The sequence below is a fragment of the Mastigoproctus giganteus genome, chromosome 13 (genome assembly GCF_048544385.1).
Source record: "Mastigoproctus giganteus isolate SK-2022 chromosome 13, ASM4854438v1, whole genome shotgun sequence".
NCBI classification, from domain to species: domain Eukaryota; kingdom Metazoa; phylum Arthropoda; class Arachnida; order Uropygi; family Thelyphonidae; genus Mastigoproctus; species Mastigoproctus giganteus.
In genome coordinates, this window is record NC_143587.1 from 164,974,459 (window position 1) to 164,992,617 (window position 18,159).

Here is an 18,159-nt window from a genome sequence, read left to right on the forward strand (position 1 = left end):
GGTGGGTATGTGTGGGGGCGCCTCCGTAGCCAGGTGGGCAGGAACAGCACACGCTTCTTGATTAGACCAGGTTTCGAGCCCATGGCCACCAAATATCCCTGGAGCAATATGGCCTTAGTTACTAATGCTCCTAAAAACCAAACAGCAGCAGCAACATACCTGGTGTGGGCTAGAGTACTACTTGTTGCTCTCTACTATTCCATACTCTCGTTTCCACCCTATTTGACCAGCTAGCTCCTCATTCATCCACTTTGGCTTCACCTCCTGCAGTATTTTCTTAATGCTATGTAGCACCTGAAACTGTCAAAGTCCCCTTCAGTGCCTTTAACTACTGCAAATCTTTCTTCATCCTCCAACTGATTACTGACATTGGTTTCCGTACTTTTAACAGTGATATCATCTGATTCATTAATAATGATGAGGTCAAGAATATTCTTACCCCTAGTATTTTCTCTAACATGCTGGTACAAATAATTGTCTAGTTTTTTTTCCTATGGTGAGTTTCCCTCCCACTTAATCCAATCAATCTGGGGCAGTTGTCACCCATAAGACATTTGTGCTTGCTTGCTCATTCGATCTACATGTAGAGACTCTCCTCATACTCTTCTGGTTTGTAGATTATAATACATGCTGAGTTACTAGCTCATCCTAATGTCTACAGATGTTTGCTGCACTCATCACAATTAAGTGTATAATACACTCCTACCCTCAATTTTGTTTTTTACCAGTGCTTATATCTCACTAAATTGACTCAACATTGCACTACCTCAAAATTTGTGCTTCTACATAGAGGTACAGACAGGACAGAAGGGGGACAGGTGGTTTTGCTCTTAATAAAGAGTATACCATCCCCTCCTGTCTTGTCTACACATTGTACCACCTCTACACAAATTCTGAGTCATATCTGAGTGATACCATGTCTCTGATTTGCCCACATTTGATGATTTCATCAATACTTCAAATTCATCTACTTAGCTCTCCCTGCTCTGTAGTTGTTGTAGGAGCATCAACAACTAAGGCCATATTGCTCAGTCTATATTGTCTGTAAATTGCGTGTGTTCTGAGGACAAATTTGTTTGCTGGACAAAAAGCCCGGAGTTTCCGGTAGAAAAAACATGCTACCCTTGTCTGAGACCAACTAACTCAGCAACTGTGAAAGACTCAAAAATTCCTCCAGTCATCAACAAGACTCACACTCAGGTCTTTTCCACTGCGGATGAGATCCTACCAACTGTGTGTAGTATAAAAGTATACCTGCAACTGTTTCAATCTTAGTAACTCCTAACACAGCCTATGCATCTGCTTGTTCCACAAGTAACCAGAGTCTTGAAATCCCCAACACCTTACTTTCCAGGCTGCACATGTTCTAATAACAGCAGTGAAAGAATCATTTGCACCTTTGCCTTCAGTTACTGTTAATCTCTTACTTTGTGTATTCCCCCCCCCCCCCCAAGGTTAGCAGTTTCCAAACACTGCCTTGATATCAGCAAATATTCTTGCAACTCTCTTACTTAAATATTTAATTTTCAGACCCTGTAGTAACACTCTCCTGCTATCAAGTTCAGACCATGCTGGAGAAAAATTCCACCCCTAAGCCTTGTGCAATCTCTCCAGGGCTAACTGATTGACTAGGCTTTCATTATGCACCCCACCTAACACGTCTCAGCAGGATTACAAAATCCTAAATCATGACGTTTCTTAATGCTGAGTTTTACTTTTTAATGAAATCTTCAGATCTCTCACTATTAACAATATTAGTGCTAATGCATACAATAATATCAACTTTTGTGCCGTTAAAAGATGATAGATGCTCTACATCATTTACTTTAGCCCCTGGCAGACATACCCTGATACTGTTCCACTTGTCCTTTTTTTTGCACAATTATATTTCCCAAATATAGCTACTTCCTGAGGACCAAGGATCTTTGCTGCTCAGGGTGGCTGAGTGCTTGACGCATCCCTCTGTTTTAATCCTTCAAGGACATCAGTGCTATTCTTGAAGCACTCACATAATCCCATCAGAATGCCGAGTTTGCACTTAATCTCCTCAAGCTCTTTGCATTGAACATACTACCAACATACTATGGCTGTGCAGATAGCTTTGCAAAAAGAGTTCGAGAAACACATAATATAACCATGATTTGTAGAAAATTGAACCAAGAAAAAGCCTTCGAAAGTTCTCCCCTGAACCACAGCATTCCTGCTGCTTTGAGCCCTTTGCTTTGATACTCTAGTCTCAAGCACAATTTTAGTCTAAATTTAATTTAAAAATAACACACAAAACTAAGAGATTGAAAAAAAATAATGCTATGCTGATCCTGCTTAACTACACTTAGATTGTTGTGTATGTGTACTACATGAAGTCTCACACATCTGTATTGCTAAAAATTAAAGTTAATAGACCTCTTCGGATATTATGTAGAAAAAAATCCAACTTAATCAGAGAATCAAATTATAATTACACTACTAAATTTAAATAAAATTTAAACAAAATTCCACTTAGCAGCTTTTTCTTAACCTTGCACATCTATATGATGTGTGAAGTCAAGAAAAATCAAATTTTCAGACCCATTAATAGGGTCTTCTGCATGTGGTCATGAAAATTTGTAAGTCAGTCAAGAAAAATACACTTATTTCAGATAGCTACAAAAGTAATTTTGGATCAAATAAAAAAAAAAAAACTCATGAAGCTTGTACATCAGGTGTTGAGAAGATGATCTTTTTATCTCCAATTTTCAAAATTTATTTTATATCACTTGATGTTTCTGCTGTGTATATGATGAAACTAGAACATTCTTTCTGGGATTTGTTAAAACCACAATCTTCATTAAAATGTAGACTATAATAAGCTAATTAATTTTGCTTTATTAAACAAGAATACAGGACAGAATATTGAAGTACAATGCACTTGTACTTATGTTCATAAAACATGAGGCTCATAAAATTTTTCATATGAAATTCTTTACAAAACTGCTATTGGTACTACATTGTCTCCAGAACCACCCACCCATACAACACACACAAAAAAATACTGTTTCTCAGTAAAAATGCTATTATAGTTCATGACAATTATAGCAAGAAATTGATTAACTGTTCTTCCGAATCAGTTTATTTTAAAGCCTTCCAATACATAATGAGGCTGGAATGGGATGGAGAAAAATTTACTAGTTCTGCATTGCACCATATACATACACACACAATTTTGAAATTGAGAATATGAGTTACATTTTATGGGACTGATAACACATCAACATTTAAAATACAAGGACTACACAGCATTATGGAAAATGGATGGATAAATGGACTTTCTAGTAAGACTTTTGCTTACATATACTGAAATTCAGCCGATACAGAATGATATATCCAACTATTAAATGTACGACTCCTTCGAGCATAGTGCAAAAATATATTAAAATTAACACGCATTCTATAACTGAGTAGCATAAAAAAAAAAGCTTAACATCATCATTATATAGAAATAAGTGTACCATTTTTCACATTGTGCACGCCTTTATAAATGCAAGAAATTCTCACTGTTTATTCAAATTTGTGACCATGCTTCATTTTTCAACTCTTCTTCCATAAAGAAAGATCTTTAGGTCTCTCACCATTACACAATTCAGAGACCACACAGATAAGACAGAAAGCCAAACAGAGACTTGGTCTGGATGACCACCAGAATAGTGTGAGGTATGGCAGAATATACCACTGTTTTTAGGACTGACTCAGTAAGATCTTTCAAAACAAAACACACACTTTCTTCTTCTTCCTTTTCACCTATGGAAGGGAAAAATAATTAAACACTTCATATAATGTTAAATGAGAATAGGATAATGAAATACTTTTAGATGAAGACATTTCAAATCAAGAGAAATTAATATAACAGACAGAAAAGTGATAAATAAACAATTTAATTACAGATAACTATTACATTTAACAGTTAAAAATATAAAATTAGCTTTAGGAAAACCAACCTTGGCAGTTCTAACAAATTTTACAAACTGTAGAGTAAATTTAGAAAATAATTCTGAGGACTTATGAGATATAAGCCTGTGGAACATGTTCTACAGGCTTACATCTCATTAAAGTCCTCAGAATTTGAGAAAGTACTATGAAAACCATTACTGAGCAAAACACACACGTATATCACATAATACATATACAAGACTAAATATATACACAGTCGTACATATAATATATACAAGAGAGGGGAACATCATGTGAGTAGGGGCCACAGGATAGTTTGTGCACCATACACTAAATAGCCATGGAACCAAGCTGAATGTCTATCTTGCCTGTGTACTTTATTGTCCCTCCTCAGAAGATAGGGAGGGTGGTACAGAAGAACTCATACCAACTACATTTGGTATGAGTTCTTCTGTACCACCCATACCAAATGTAGTTGTTGCAGCCCGAGTTTACACTGTTTCGGGTGATGCACTGATTTCTGATGATATAGTAGATGCAGCAGTGGTCGATGAAGCCACAGTTGTTGTAGGTACAGTTGAAGCTGTAGTTGTTGAAGTGTCCATGGGAACAGAAGTTTCACTATTTAAGTCAGAAGTTAGAGATAGTCTTCTAGCAAAGACATCATGGGCAAACAGTTGGAGAGCATGAAAAGCGTTAATGTTTTGAACTAAGACCGGCAGAAATTGTCAACTGACTTGGATAAACCATCTCTTGTGTTGTCGTACAGTTGACACTCACAGAGGATGTGTTTTCAATTCTACCACAAGCACAGGTCAATTTGGGATAACCTAAATTTGTATAATTTCTCATTTAGTGATCGATGTCCTGTTAATAAATAAGTGCGCAGGTCCATAGAGAACCAGGTTTTAATTTTCTTGCTTGACATGAAGGTAACTTCAGGAAAAAATTCTTTAGTGACAGTACCTAGAGATGTGGTGTCTCAACATGTTTGCTATATATTTAAAAGATCGTTCCAACACCTAGCTCTTTCACACTCAATGTCTGTTTGAGGATCTATGATGATATTCAAAAATTCAGTTGGAATCTGTCTCAATGCAAAAGCAGAGGCCTCTGTATATTAGGTGTAGGTCCAAGGGCAACGTGCCAGCAATAACCTGTAATGGTGGTGTAGATATCGTTTTTGCATACTGAGGAGCATAGTTCTCTCTAAACTAGCTAGTTTTGCCCTGTGGAACCATGTGCGAGCAGCATAAGTTGCTTGGTATTTGTTATTTGGTTTTTTTTTAGGAGCATTAGCAACTATATTGCTCCGGTGGTCATTCCCTGACCTTTCCGCATCCTCCATATTTGGTGGTTACAGGCTTGAACCCCGGTCTAATCAAGAAGCGTGTGCTACGCACTGCTGCTCCTTCCCACCTAGCTACGGAGGCGCCACATAAGTTGCCATAGCGAGGAAGACTGCATTGTAATAAACTTGCATGGTCTGACACGAGAAACCCAGTCAGTTCTAAAGACCTTCATGATGGCACCAGTAAAGTTTCTAATTTTAGCAGTTACATGAATAAGGTGCAAGAAATAATTCAGTCTACAGTCCATAATCACACACAATTGGTTTCCGTGACAATTGGGAGTCGAACATTAACTTTGACTTGTGGTGGTGTTGAATATTTAATTTGGAGCCAAAAATTGTTTATCTTCGAAGCACTGGTGGATAGTTTGTCTAGAGTCCAACCATAAAGATCTGCAAGAACAGCATTAGCAGAAACTTTGATAGCTGCACAAGAGTGATCACTGATCAAAATGGTTACATCGTCGGCACAAGCAATTATTTTGGTGTTATCAAAAGGTCTGAAAATCCACTCCTGAAGGACAGTGTTCCATATGAGGATGAGGGGGCCCCAAGATAGACCTCTGGGGACACCCTCAATACACCTTCCTGGAGACCTGACAGAATTTTGATTTCACAAGCACATGCCGGTTGTTGAAGTAATCTCTGAAGAGAAGATAAGTTGTTGAGGGCAGTGGCCGGTGCAGAGATGTTCGAGAGCACTTTTCCACGAGAGGGAATCAAAAGTACCCTCAAAGTCGACAAAAATGATTCAGGTGATACAAAGGTGGGCAGGGTGGTTAGTGACAGTAATGACTGTATGCTACTGCAACAGGATCTAGAAAAGTTACGCAGATGAGCTAAGAAATGGCAATTGGAGTTTAACATTGATAAATGCAAAGTATATGATTAGTGGTAACCCCAAAGTAACATACGAACTGTGTAGTACTACACTGAGGATAGTAAAAAATGAAAGACCTGAGGGTAACTGTGCATTCAGATATGAAGTTCTCTGAGCAATGCTGACAAGCTGCCGGGACAGCTCATGATGTTTTGCAATTTTGCTAGAAGGGATGAAGAGGTGATTATCCCATTGTACAAGGCAATGGTTAGGCTGCATACAGGTCTGGGAGGCTTCGTTTTAGGAAGTAGGTAGATCTGCTGGAATGGGACAGAGAAGGGCAATGATATTGGTTAAGAAAACAAAAGGGTGGTCTGCAAATTACAGTATCTGGAGACTAGGTGCCAGCAAGGCATTTTGATTAATGTATTTGAGGCTTTGAATGGACTGAGCAAGCTAAATGATGACATTCTTTCTCTTGCTGAGACTATATACACACACACACACACACACACACACACACACGGTGAGGGCACAAGTTGAAGGATGTTTTCAGAACAGATACGTTAAGGTTTGGTTCCTTTAGCCAGTGAGTGGTTGACCGTTGGAACAAACTTTAATTTTTTATCATGGAAGTGGGTAGTTTGAATAAACTGAAGAAAGAACTAGACAAATTATTGGAGGTTATGGACAAGTGGTGTTTGAGGGTGGGTTTTTTTTTTTTTGCTGATGCTTAATAAACTTGCTTTCTTGCATCATATACCAACTACTATTACTACTAAATATCAAGTTTGGAAAATGAGGATAGATTATGTAATGTGTGTTTTTGTACACAAGTGCCAGGTCCAGAGAAAATAAGAGAAAGCAGAACTGAAAAATAACTATTACTATTTGCAGGAATTATATAAAAGGTAAGATCTACCATTGATGTACAGGCAATAAGAAAATTTTCTATACAGGTAAGCTTTGGTAAAAATTGGGAGGGTAAAGATTCATTAATAACTAAAGGATAGAAAGAAGTCATCCTATTTCATCTTCATCAAAAGACCATAATTATGCCTTATTTGGGACCCAGAGTTTCAATGTTCAAAATAGTTATTGCAATACCAGAACAGAATCTACATGAATTGATTTATAAAAACAAAATATGCAAAAGTAGCCCCCTGGCTGTGTGTGTGCGTGCGTGCGTGACTGATGACGACTAACTAAATTAAAAGAAAAATGTATTTGTTAGAAGGGAGGGGATCAAGTACCATATTTTCCATATCTCCTTTTTTCCTCTGCATTGTTAGTAAGTATGTGGTATGTAAAGACACATTACATACCACAAATTATCATGATAACACATCTTCTTATACTTTGGTTTGCTAACCACATATTTAGCATTAAACAAGTTACTATGATGGATCATCCACTATTCCCCCTGATCTACCTACCTTGGCTGGCTTGAAAATTTTTCTCAAAGAAAGTCATTTTGTGGATTTTGAAGACATTAAAATTAATGTGAAAAACATTTTAAATACACCAAAAATGCAGATTTACCAGAACTCTTAGGAACAATGGCAGAAGCCCTATACCAAGTGCATACAATCCAGATGAAAGCACTTTGAAGTCACTAATATGCAAATTTTCTTCAATTAAAAATATTTTTCAAATTGCCTCTCAAAACTTAATTGCCCAATCTTGCACAACAGGTTAGCATATTCACCATTGCATGCTGCAAACCCTGAGCATAGCAAACTTGACAGCACTGGGAAAGAAGAATGGAGTAACAGGCAGGAAAACTGGCCAGGTTGTGGCACATACTTCTTTGAGAAGAAGGCCTCTAAACTTCTTCCTGATGCAAAGAACTGGGCAGTTCTTTGTATCAGGTGATCAACAGCAACTCTTCACTGCACTGTTGTGAACTGAAAAATAACTATTACTACTTGCAGGAATATACAAAATTATATAAAAGGTAAGAGTTCTAACATTAATGTATAGGCAATAGGGAAATTTTCTATGAAATAAGCTTTGGTCAAAATTGCCAGAACCTTTTGTGAGGTTTTTATCAGGTGTATCATCATCTGTGGAGTCATTATGTCATCGGCAGAATGCCAAGGACAATGAGTAGCTCCTGCATGCTATTGATGCCAACTTTGTCCATTACTAGTTGGGTGGCAAGCTAAGCAGTGTTATTGGCAAACACTGCTTCATTCTCTTTAAATCCCTAAAGTCACATCCAGTTTCTTCCAGCTACTGTTCATACAGTTGGTTGTCACTTCCTCCAAGGCTACAATGTTTCTGATGCCCTTCATAACATTGAATGTCTGAGAGCTCCATCTTTTGCTAACAGCTGAACATTGGCTAATTGGGCCAAAAGAATATTTTTTGCATTTAGGGAGTCTGCTATGGCAGTTTTTAGGAAACAACAGATACTGATTAATATGGATATCTTTAATGAATAATCTCTCTGATCTATCTTTACAGATGAATCTGTTGGTTCATACAGATGTGCTTCTCTTGACTTTCTTGCTGTGATATGTGGTCTAGTCTGCTTGAGGAAAATTTGCATAGATGAATTATGACCCACTAGCATAGATAAATGCAGCAACAGATTGGACAACCATAACTGAGTGGAGAGTCTTTTCAGGTGTCTTCATAACTCATGGAAGTGGCCTATGACTAGTTTGAGGTTCAGCAAGTGGCAGTATGACATAACGATAGTATCTATATATTGGGAAACTCAAGTGCTGCTTGGTGGACTTGGATGAAGTATTCTGCCTTTAGTATAAGGTGAGTATCCACTTTGCAATCACATGATCTTATTTTTGGATGGCATCTAGATTGAGACAGATGGTAAGAAACTGCATAGATGAATAAACAAGGCAGTCTGAATATATATAATGTACTTATGACCTGTGTACATTGTCCTTGAAGTCTGTTAAGTTTTGTTCATGGTGCTGTTTCTACTCCAAGTTGTTTCATGCTGCAGCAGTCAGTATGATGCTTAAGCTGCATATTTCTATGTTAGATTGCAAAGTAGATCAAAGAATTCTCCAAGTCATTTTCCTCACAATAATACTGCACTGTTGGACAGTAACCTGAGATGAACTAATGCTGAAAGATGTCTCGTTACCCATGCATTTTTATTTGACATCCAAATCACAGGCATGTGTTCCTTAGAATATCCTTTTATTACCTGTCATATCAAAATGGCAGATAAGCAGGGGCTTAAAATCTCCTAAAGCATACCATCCAAGAATGTAAAGTGGTACGTGATTGCTTTAAATCCTAACTCATGCTTCTCTTCTTGGTAGATGCATTATGGCATGCACTTCCAATAAAGTGCCACATTGAAGACTAGGTGGACAGGGCAGTTACCATGTTTGACAATTGCCTTGAACATGTTAGGAAACTCAAGTGCTGCTTAGTGGTCAGTACTTACTGCTTCACCACTCACTTTTGGCACCTCCATAGCCGGGTGGGCAGGAGCAGCAGTGCATAGCACACGCTTCTTGATTATAGTGGGGTTCGAGCCCATGACCACCACTGCATATCCCGGAGCAATATGGCCTTAGTTGCTAATGCTCCTAAAAACCAAACAAACAAACAAACAAACAAACCACTCTTTTTATGCTGTGATGATTGCCGAGATGTTTGAACTTGTTGGTTATTGCAGGTCAAACACCATTGGTTACTCACAGGCATATGTGGCTGATTCTGATCTACCCACCTTCTCCAACAAATTACTTTTAAAAAATGACAGAGGTTTTTCTTTTTATCTTCTCAGCATTCTTTAAAATTGTTCTAATGGTTGATGCCATTGCTAGGCCTAAAACGTGACCAATATTCACCTAGTATTCACCCAACCACAGCTGCCATAACACTTACAAATTAACATCCAGCATGATACTCTTCCAATGGTTTTTTTGAGTCAGGTCAAACAGTATCACTTGCTGGCCTTTTGTCAGCCATCAGAGGTAAGACTGTTTGTTAGAACACAATATATATATATATATAGCTGAAAGAGAGAGAGAGAGAGAGAGAGAGAGAGAGAGAGAGAGAGAGGTCACAGCAGAGTAAACAACACTTGGAAGCAAGTAGCACTTAACTCAGGATAACACAGTAGAGCACTCAGTAAGTGGCTGAAAGTATCTGCAGTACTGTGCAATAATGCACTGTGGTCTTACTGACTGAGCATAAAATAGAACTCTCACTACTGTTAACTATGGCTGGTTAGCTAATATGGACTGTATTAGCTAACCAGCCATGGAAAAAAATGCATACTGTACTAACAGTAATGGATTGTCATACACTTATATACATATATAAATGGAATATCGCATGCATGCTTGCGTGTGTGCGTGTTAGAAAAATATTTCTGTGACTAACAGCCCTCATCACCTATAATGAATTATGTTGTATGCATGTATTATGTTATATTGGGCTTGCCTTTTGGAAAGAAATAGGTTTGTGTCATATCTAATTTATACTTGGACTCAATATATCATTTATAATGCACAAATAACATGGAATAAAGTGTATAATTTAAAAATTTGGGCATTCATTCTGTGCAATGCCTTTCAAAGCTCCATACTCTTCAAACCAGGAGGCAAATGTTTCTGTAAGAAGCATTTACCACCCTATGGCTTGTAAGCGTGAACTGACATCAGCAGGTAACAGCTAACACCAACTATACCTTCCTTATGAATGACGATTCCCATAAGAATTACCATATTTCCCCCTTAAAATCCAGAAAATGAAAAAACAACTTCAACATAAAAAAATCTGAAAATAAATGAAATTATTATATTGCAAAATAATTATAAACCTTGTATATGAAAGACTATATAATATTAAGCTTTTATACACAAGGTTGACATATAGATTAGGTTGGTTTAAGGTTAACATAGATTATCCCTGAACGAGTATTTTGCATCTACATTCAAACATGGGGAATTAAGGTTTGAAAATGCCAGAAGGTTATCAAATTATAGCAGGGTGCTTAATGATTTTGTAATAATTAAGAGCAAAATGGAGGAGAAATTGTTGAAGTTAAACAAAGTCACCTGGGGTGGATGGGATCTATCCAGTTATATTAAAGGAGGTGGCAAAGGAAGTAAGAAAACCCTTAGCCATAATTATGAGAGCATCCTTGGACTCAGGGGAGGTCCCCACAAACTGGAGATTGCAAATGTATTCCCAATTCACAAAGGGAGATCAAAGGGTGACACGAGTAATTACAGACCAGTTAGTTTAACTTCTGTTCCGGGTAAAATAACGGAGTCGCTGGTTAAAGATGCATTGCAGGATCATCTAGACAAGACTGCAGCAATAATTCAGACACAACATGGGTTTGTTAAGGGAAAGTCTTTTCTGACAAATTTGAATGGTTATTATGATGTGGTTACAAAGGAACTGGATGCAAAAAATAAGTTTTGATATCATATACTTGGATTTCAATAAAGCTTTTGACACTGTTGCGCATGGAAGACTGTACAAATTGGAGCAGAATGGTATTAAGGGTAAATTGCTACAATGGATAAAGGATGGTCGAGTGGGAGAAGACAGGGTGGTAATCAATGGGTGCTGCTCTTTGTGGACTAATGTTATTAGTCCCACAGGGTTTGGTGTTGGGTCCACTGTTTTGTATATTTATCAATGATATTGATGAAGGTATATCAGGCTTAGGGTTGAAGTTTAGAGATGATACAAAGGTTGGCAGGATTGTTAATGACAGTAATGGCAGTGTGCTACTGCAACAGGATCTAGAAAATTTGGGCAGATGGTCTGAAAAGTGGCAACTGAAGTTTAACCTGGACAAATGCAAAGTACTACATATGGGTAGAAGTAACCCCAGAGAAATGTACCAACTGTGTGGTACTACACTTAAGGTGGTAAAAAATGAAAAAGACCTGGGAGTAATTGTGCAGTCAGATATGAAGTTTTCTGAGCAATGCAGACAGGCTGCCAGGGCAGGTCATGGGGTTTTGTCAATGATATATAGGAATTTTGCTAGCAGGGATGCGTACAGATTTGGAGGCCTCATTTTAGGAAGGATGTAGGTTTGCTCGAGCATGTACAGAGAACGGCAACAAGATTGGTGAGGGGAATGAAGAGATCCTCTTACCAAGAGAGGCTTAAGTTCTGCAAATTGCAGCGGCTGGAGTCTAGGCACCTGCGAGGTGATCTGACTGAAGTGTATACGGCCTTGAATGGGTTGAGCACGCTGAATTCTGATGGGATTCTTCCGCTTGTTCAGATTACAAACCTGAGGGGACATAAATTCAAATTGAGGAAAGACATGTAGAATAGATGTGCGGAAATTTGCCTTTAGCCAGCGGGTGGTTAATTGCTGGAACAAACTTCCATCTGTCGTGGAAGTTGATAGATTAAATAAATTTAAGGAGGAAGTGGACAAACATTTAGAGGGAATTGTTCTGTAAATTTTTTTTTTTTTTTTTTTTTTTGGCCGATGCTGCATAAGCTCATACACTTTCTTGCATCACATGTCACTACTACCATGTGACTCGCATTCTTGAGGTCAAATAAATATCACTGTAATTATTTACATAAGTTACTAGGGAGAGAGCATTTTGCTTCGGGTTCCATAATACGAGGAATATTATTGCATCTGAAAGAGCAGGGCTAAAATATTTACAAACTGTACAAACAGTTATTTTTTTTATTTTTTATTATTTATTTATTTTTATTTATTTCTGCTGCAAGTGGCCAAACTCTATGAACTGAGGGGCTGGTGGTAAATGGATATATCATTACTGACCACTTCAAGAGAACTGAGCTTGTGACGTGCAGAATACTGAGCTGGAAAGAGTAAAATGAACTATGTGACCTTCATCAGTAGTTTGTGTGTAACCTTTTCCAGAGATAGTCAATTCTGGAAACCACTCTCATAAGAACACCTACCAACTAAGTTGGTAGGTGTTCTCATAAGCACAGCATTCTGTGATCCCACCGCTGGTCACCTGTTTACACCAAATTCTGGTAAATTCTAATAGTGAGCCTGGAAAACACACACACACAGCTAGAGGGTTCAGAGAAGCAACCAGATTGGTTAGGCATGCTTATCTGTGTCAGTATAAAAGATGCTATCTGCAAAGCTTGGCAACTAGACAACCGGGGAGGGGATTGTTATTTGGTTTTTAGGAGCATTGGCAACTAAGGCCATATTGCTCGGGGGGATATGCGGTGGTCATTCCCTGACTTTTCCGCATCCTCTGTATTTGATAGTCCTGGTCTAATCAAGAAGCGTGCTACGCACTGCTGCTCCTGCACATGGAGGCACCATTTGGAGGGGGGGGATCAGATAAAGTATATAAGATATATGAAAATTCATTTCTTTGGATCATTTAACCATTATAATACCAATCTCTAAACCTCTCACTGCAAGTTATCTCCCCCCCAACAATTGTACTGTGTTGGGGGGGAGGAGAAATTATAGCACTGTGTCGAGCTGGCTCACTGTATCAGATCAGGTGTTTTGGTGCATCATTTCCTGCTTCTCAGATGGGTTTTTTTTTTTTTTTTGGTAGTTGTTGGCACATCGGCTTCTGTGGCCATAAGTACCTCCCAAGGTTTTTGCAGTCTTTGATCCAAGCCTGAGGCAGTATTCGAACCCACGACCTTTGGGTTGCCAGGCAGGCACTTTACCCACCTGGCTAGCCCGGTCGGCTTCTCAGATGTGCCGATGAGAAAAAGCTAATTTGGTTGTTTGCATCTCTTTGTCTTAATTTACTTCCCACTTCACCCACAAAAGTATTTCAACACCTGGTCTCATCTTCCATAACCTGGAGGGAGTCTCAACCATTGATAATTCCTTCATGTGTACTGATCACTTCCATCAGAGTTTTCACCTAGCTCTGAATCCACCACCATAAAAAAACCTCAATAATATTCTCCATTAAGTTTATCAGGGAACAACTGATATTTGAACTACTCAAATCCACTGACCGAAATGATATTCTACAGAATTCCTAAGCACAAGTCAACTCAAATTAACTGCTCAAAAGGGTGCAACCAAACCTGTTCAAATCTATCATTGGATGAAACCTTTGTTCTCTGCTGAAATTAAGCAACTCTTTGCCAAAGAATGTACCTATAGGGTATTTAGGAAGCACCTCAAATACCAAGTTTAACCTTATGATTAGTGCACAATCACCATTACACTAGGAAATGTTGCCCCCCCCCCCAAAGTATTATTAGATTTTTTAAACCTTTAATTATAAGAAAATTGTCCACTTATCTGGGTGTGGTTGGTTGTTTGGTGTTTTATGCCACATTGGCAACTAAGGCCATAATGTGCCATATTTGGGCATGGCATAATTCATTTCTGTAGGAAGAAGAAGAATGCATTGTAAGGCTTGCACTGCTAAGAATAGCAGAGATCAAGCACTTGTGAAAACAAAATGTATGCTTCACTAATTTGCACTGAATTTACACCTGAAAAAAAATTAAAGCTGAGAACGCTTATAGGCTCAAAAAGAATTCTATTTAATTAGCTCTTCTGGAATTATTTACTTGATAATTCCACTTCATAACTGGACTAACTAGACATACTTCTCAAAAACTCTCCACTATTCTTTATCAAAACAAGATCTAGTCCATGCCACTAACTGATATTCCGATCTAGTCCATGCCACTAACTGCCCCAACAAATATTATAGTACCAGAAGGAGGGCACTTTGTTTATTGACCTGCTCCAAAAATATTCAACAAAACCAGAAATTACTAATGATGGAACTTCCCTTCTGAGGGATGGGGGAAATCTTTCTGACATGCACTGCAGCTGCCCTAGATCATTTCCTCTCTGCATAAAGCCTTACCCTTATATGCAGATGACTTGAAGATTTTCAAAACACCTCGAAGTCCTGAATGCTGCTGCTGCTGTTGTTATTTGGTTTTCAGGAGCATTAGCAACTAAGGCCATATTGCTCCAGGGATATGCGGTGGTCATTCCCTGACCTTTCCGCACCCTCCGCATTTGGTGATCACGGGCTCGAACCCCGGTTTAATCAAGAAGCGTGTGCTACATACTGCTGCTCCTGCCCACCTGGCTACGGAGGCACCATCCTGAATGCCTCTACAGATTGACCTCAAACTATTGGGACTAGAAGTGTTCCTTCTCCATTCCAGAATCAGTCTTTTTGGTTTTTTTTTTTTTTTAGGAGCATTAGCAACTAAGGCCATATTGCTCCGGGATATGCGGTGGTCATTCCCTGACCTTTCCGCATCCTCCGTATTTGGTGGTGACGGGCTCGAACCCCGGTCTAATCAAGAAGCGTGTGCTACGCACTGCTGCTCCTTCCCACCTGGCTACGGAGGCGCCCCAGAATCAGTCCACTTCAAATGTACTTGCACGGTGAAAATGTCCAATTGGGGAGGAACTCCATAAATTATTGTAAATGTAAGCTATTTATACATTGTTGAACATCTATGTTCATCACATTTATTCTGAAGTGATGAGTATTCCCAAAGATGGCACCAATTTGAATCTTGAATTAAAGAAAATACCTTGGCCAAGTATTAAATTAATACCGAAAAAAATAATAATAAAATAATAACAAATAAATAAAAATAAGAAGAAAGTATTAAAAAACTTTAAATTTCAATAGCATTTTTTTTTTAAACTTCAGCTAGAAAAATGCTTGAAAAGTCAAGATAACCTAAGGAATCGTCACAAAATATAAGGTTTTAAAAAAAATACAGTAGTAATTTTTACAACTGTACTTTTATTTTATTAACTAAGAAAATGCATAATTTCAATACATAGGAGGGCTTCAGAATATTCATGTTATGAGAGGTTTCCTATGTGTGAGAATCAATTTATTTTATTAAAATTACTTGTGAAGAAACCGATCACTGTATTCCAGCCATGAGACTGCCTGTACCTGATCAATAAATGTTACTGAAATTCTTTTTAGAGGAAAAATATATATTCAACAAAGGTTCTGTAATTCCGGTGCACTAATTTATTTTCCAGTCATGTGGAAAATAAATATTGAGCACATAGTCATAGGGCATAACTTTTATGCATTGTAAGCACATCTCAACCTGTATGTTTGATGCACATTTTTACTGAAATTATTATTAAGTGGAAAAGTTATTAAAACAGCAAAAATAGCAGTAGTACTGAAAGTTACCTGTAGTGCTGCCCTGGTAGCTGTTTCAAATACCTCCCTTACTCCTTCCTTGGTCTTGGCAGAACACTCCAAATAACCATAAGCATTGATCTTTTCTGCCATAGTCCTGCCCTCTTCTGGTGTTACTGGTTTTTGTTTCATCTTTGCCAATTCCTTAATTGTGTGAGGGTCATTTCTGAGGTCCTAAAAATTTAGAAAATAAAATTTAACTTACATAAATTAACTATATTCTGAGTGATATAAATTAAATAAAAATCTGTTTGGAAATACAGTGAATATGAATAAAAGAAAACATGAAACTAAGGTTGAAATGAAACTAAAAACATGAAATTAAATTTTGAAACATGAGATATCAACAGGAAATACAATTTTAAAAGTAGATTCTCATACAATAACAGAATTAAGCAAAAGTAGAAACTACTGCTCTTCACACATACATTACAATAAAGAAAGATGTCTATCATTCATAACATTAACTCTTCAAGGAACAAGTTTTCCAAGTGATTATAGGCTAGTGGGGGAAAGTGTACTGAGCTCTATAGAGTAGAGTTCCACAGAATTCTGAAAATTTGTGAAAATAAAAACCTTGTATATAAATGCTTATAAATATTAATTCATTCTTATTTTAACTTGATTACCCAAATGCCCACATTTGACAATACAGTAAAGTGTCAATTATCTGTAGTAACTGAGGAAAGCTACAGCCTAAAAAAAAAAACACTTAATTGAAAAACATGGTTAATTGGATTAACCATGTTTTTCAATTCAGCCAAATGATATTTTATTGGGATTATAGGTCATATATATTTCATGTAAAAGTAAAATGACTATCACTTAAAAAAAATGGACATGTTCATATCCCTAAACATAAAAAATAACTAAACATTTTTCAAATAAGTAATTTTGCTATGAAGTCAAATTATATACTTTTTTTTAATTACCAAAAAAAAGAAACATATCTGGGACCATAATTAACACAACCCAACCCAAAGGATCACCAAGCCCTAGATAACTGGCATTCTACCATATCATATGTAAATGCAAACAAAAAAAAAATTTTATTAATAATAAAAAAAAATAAAAGTGCAATGACATCGTCTACATCTTTTTATGTTACTTGATACAATTATAGCAAGTAATTCAATTATACTTCTAGATCTGAAGTGTAGATAAATTTAGGCATCATATTACGAATAAATAACATTTTACTTTATCTTTTAGGGAATTTTTACTTATACGTATTGTAGAATCTAGGCAACTGTGCTGGTGGCACTCTTTCTTACAGATTTATTTCAGCAATCAATACCTTTGGAAATTTCTTTGTGTGCTGGTCATTGTCTTATAGTTAGCATGCATGGTCACAAGTAAAGAAATTGTGATGCCTGTAATTCCATGCGGGCAAGTCACAATGAATATGTAAACTGTTTTGGTATTAGCTGTTTCGAGAATAAAACAAATTTGTTTACTTACTTATTTTATTTTTTTTTTTTATTTAACTAGTAAAAAATTTATTAATCTTCGTGTTGTTGCCAAGAATTCAAACTAAAGAGAAACTGGGGTTATATGTACAAGTTATGTCTGCAGAGTTTATTTTTCATGAAACTTCATTTATCTACACACAATGCAGACTGTTTTCTATTCTCAAGCAAATTCTTACATTCATTCCTGTCATGACACAAGCAGGCTACCATCCTACTGACATCTTTGCTTATTTAGTTCCTATTTTGCAAGGCAGTGCATATAGTGATGAGAATAATCAGTTATACTCATATCATTAGTGGTTACTTTCCACTAACAAGCACACTTAAGACTATTAATTCATTCAATTATGAAATATCATCTATTGATTTCTCATAACTGATACTGGTGATCTTCCACTTGATCACCAGGCAATACAGTAGCAAAACTCCAAGACAGAA

General features: G+C 37.2%; 1 protein-coding gene across 1 annotated transcript in view; it reads right to left on the reverse strand.

Annotated features, from left to right (window-relative positions):
* Nucleotides 1–2,887: 2,887 nt before the first annotated feature.
* LOC150076576 (ras-like GTP-binding protein RHO) overlaps nt 2,888–18,159 on the reverse strand; it is a 103,520-nt gene continuing 88,248 nt past the window's right edge. Inside the window, exons 4-5 of the mRNA XM_090387989.1 lie at nt 16,241–16,423; nt 2,888–3,777 (exon numbers count right to left, since the gene is read on the reverse strand). Of these exons, the coding sequence (XP_090244115.1) occupies nt 3,739–3,777; nt 16,241–16,423 (222 nt within the window). The 3' untranslated portion in view covers nt 2,888–3,738. The remainder of the gene's footprint in view (nt 3,778–16,240; nt 16,424–18,159) is intronic.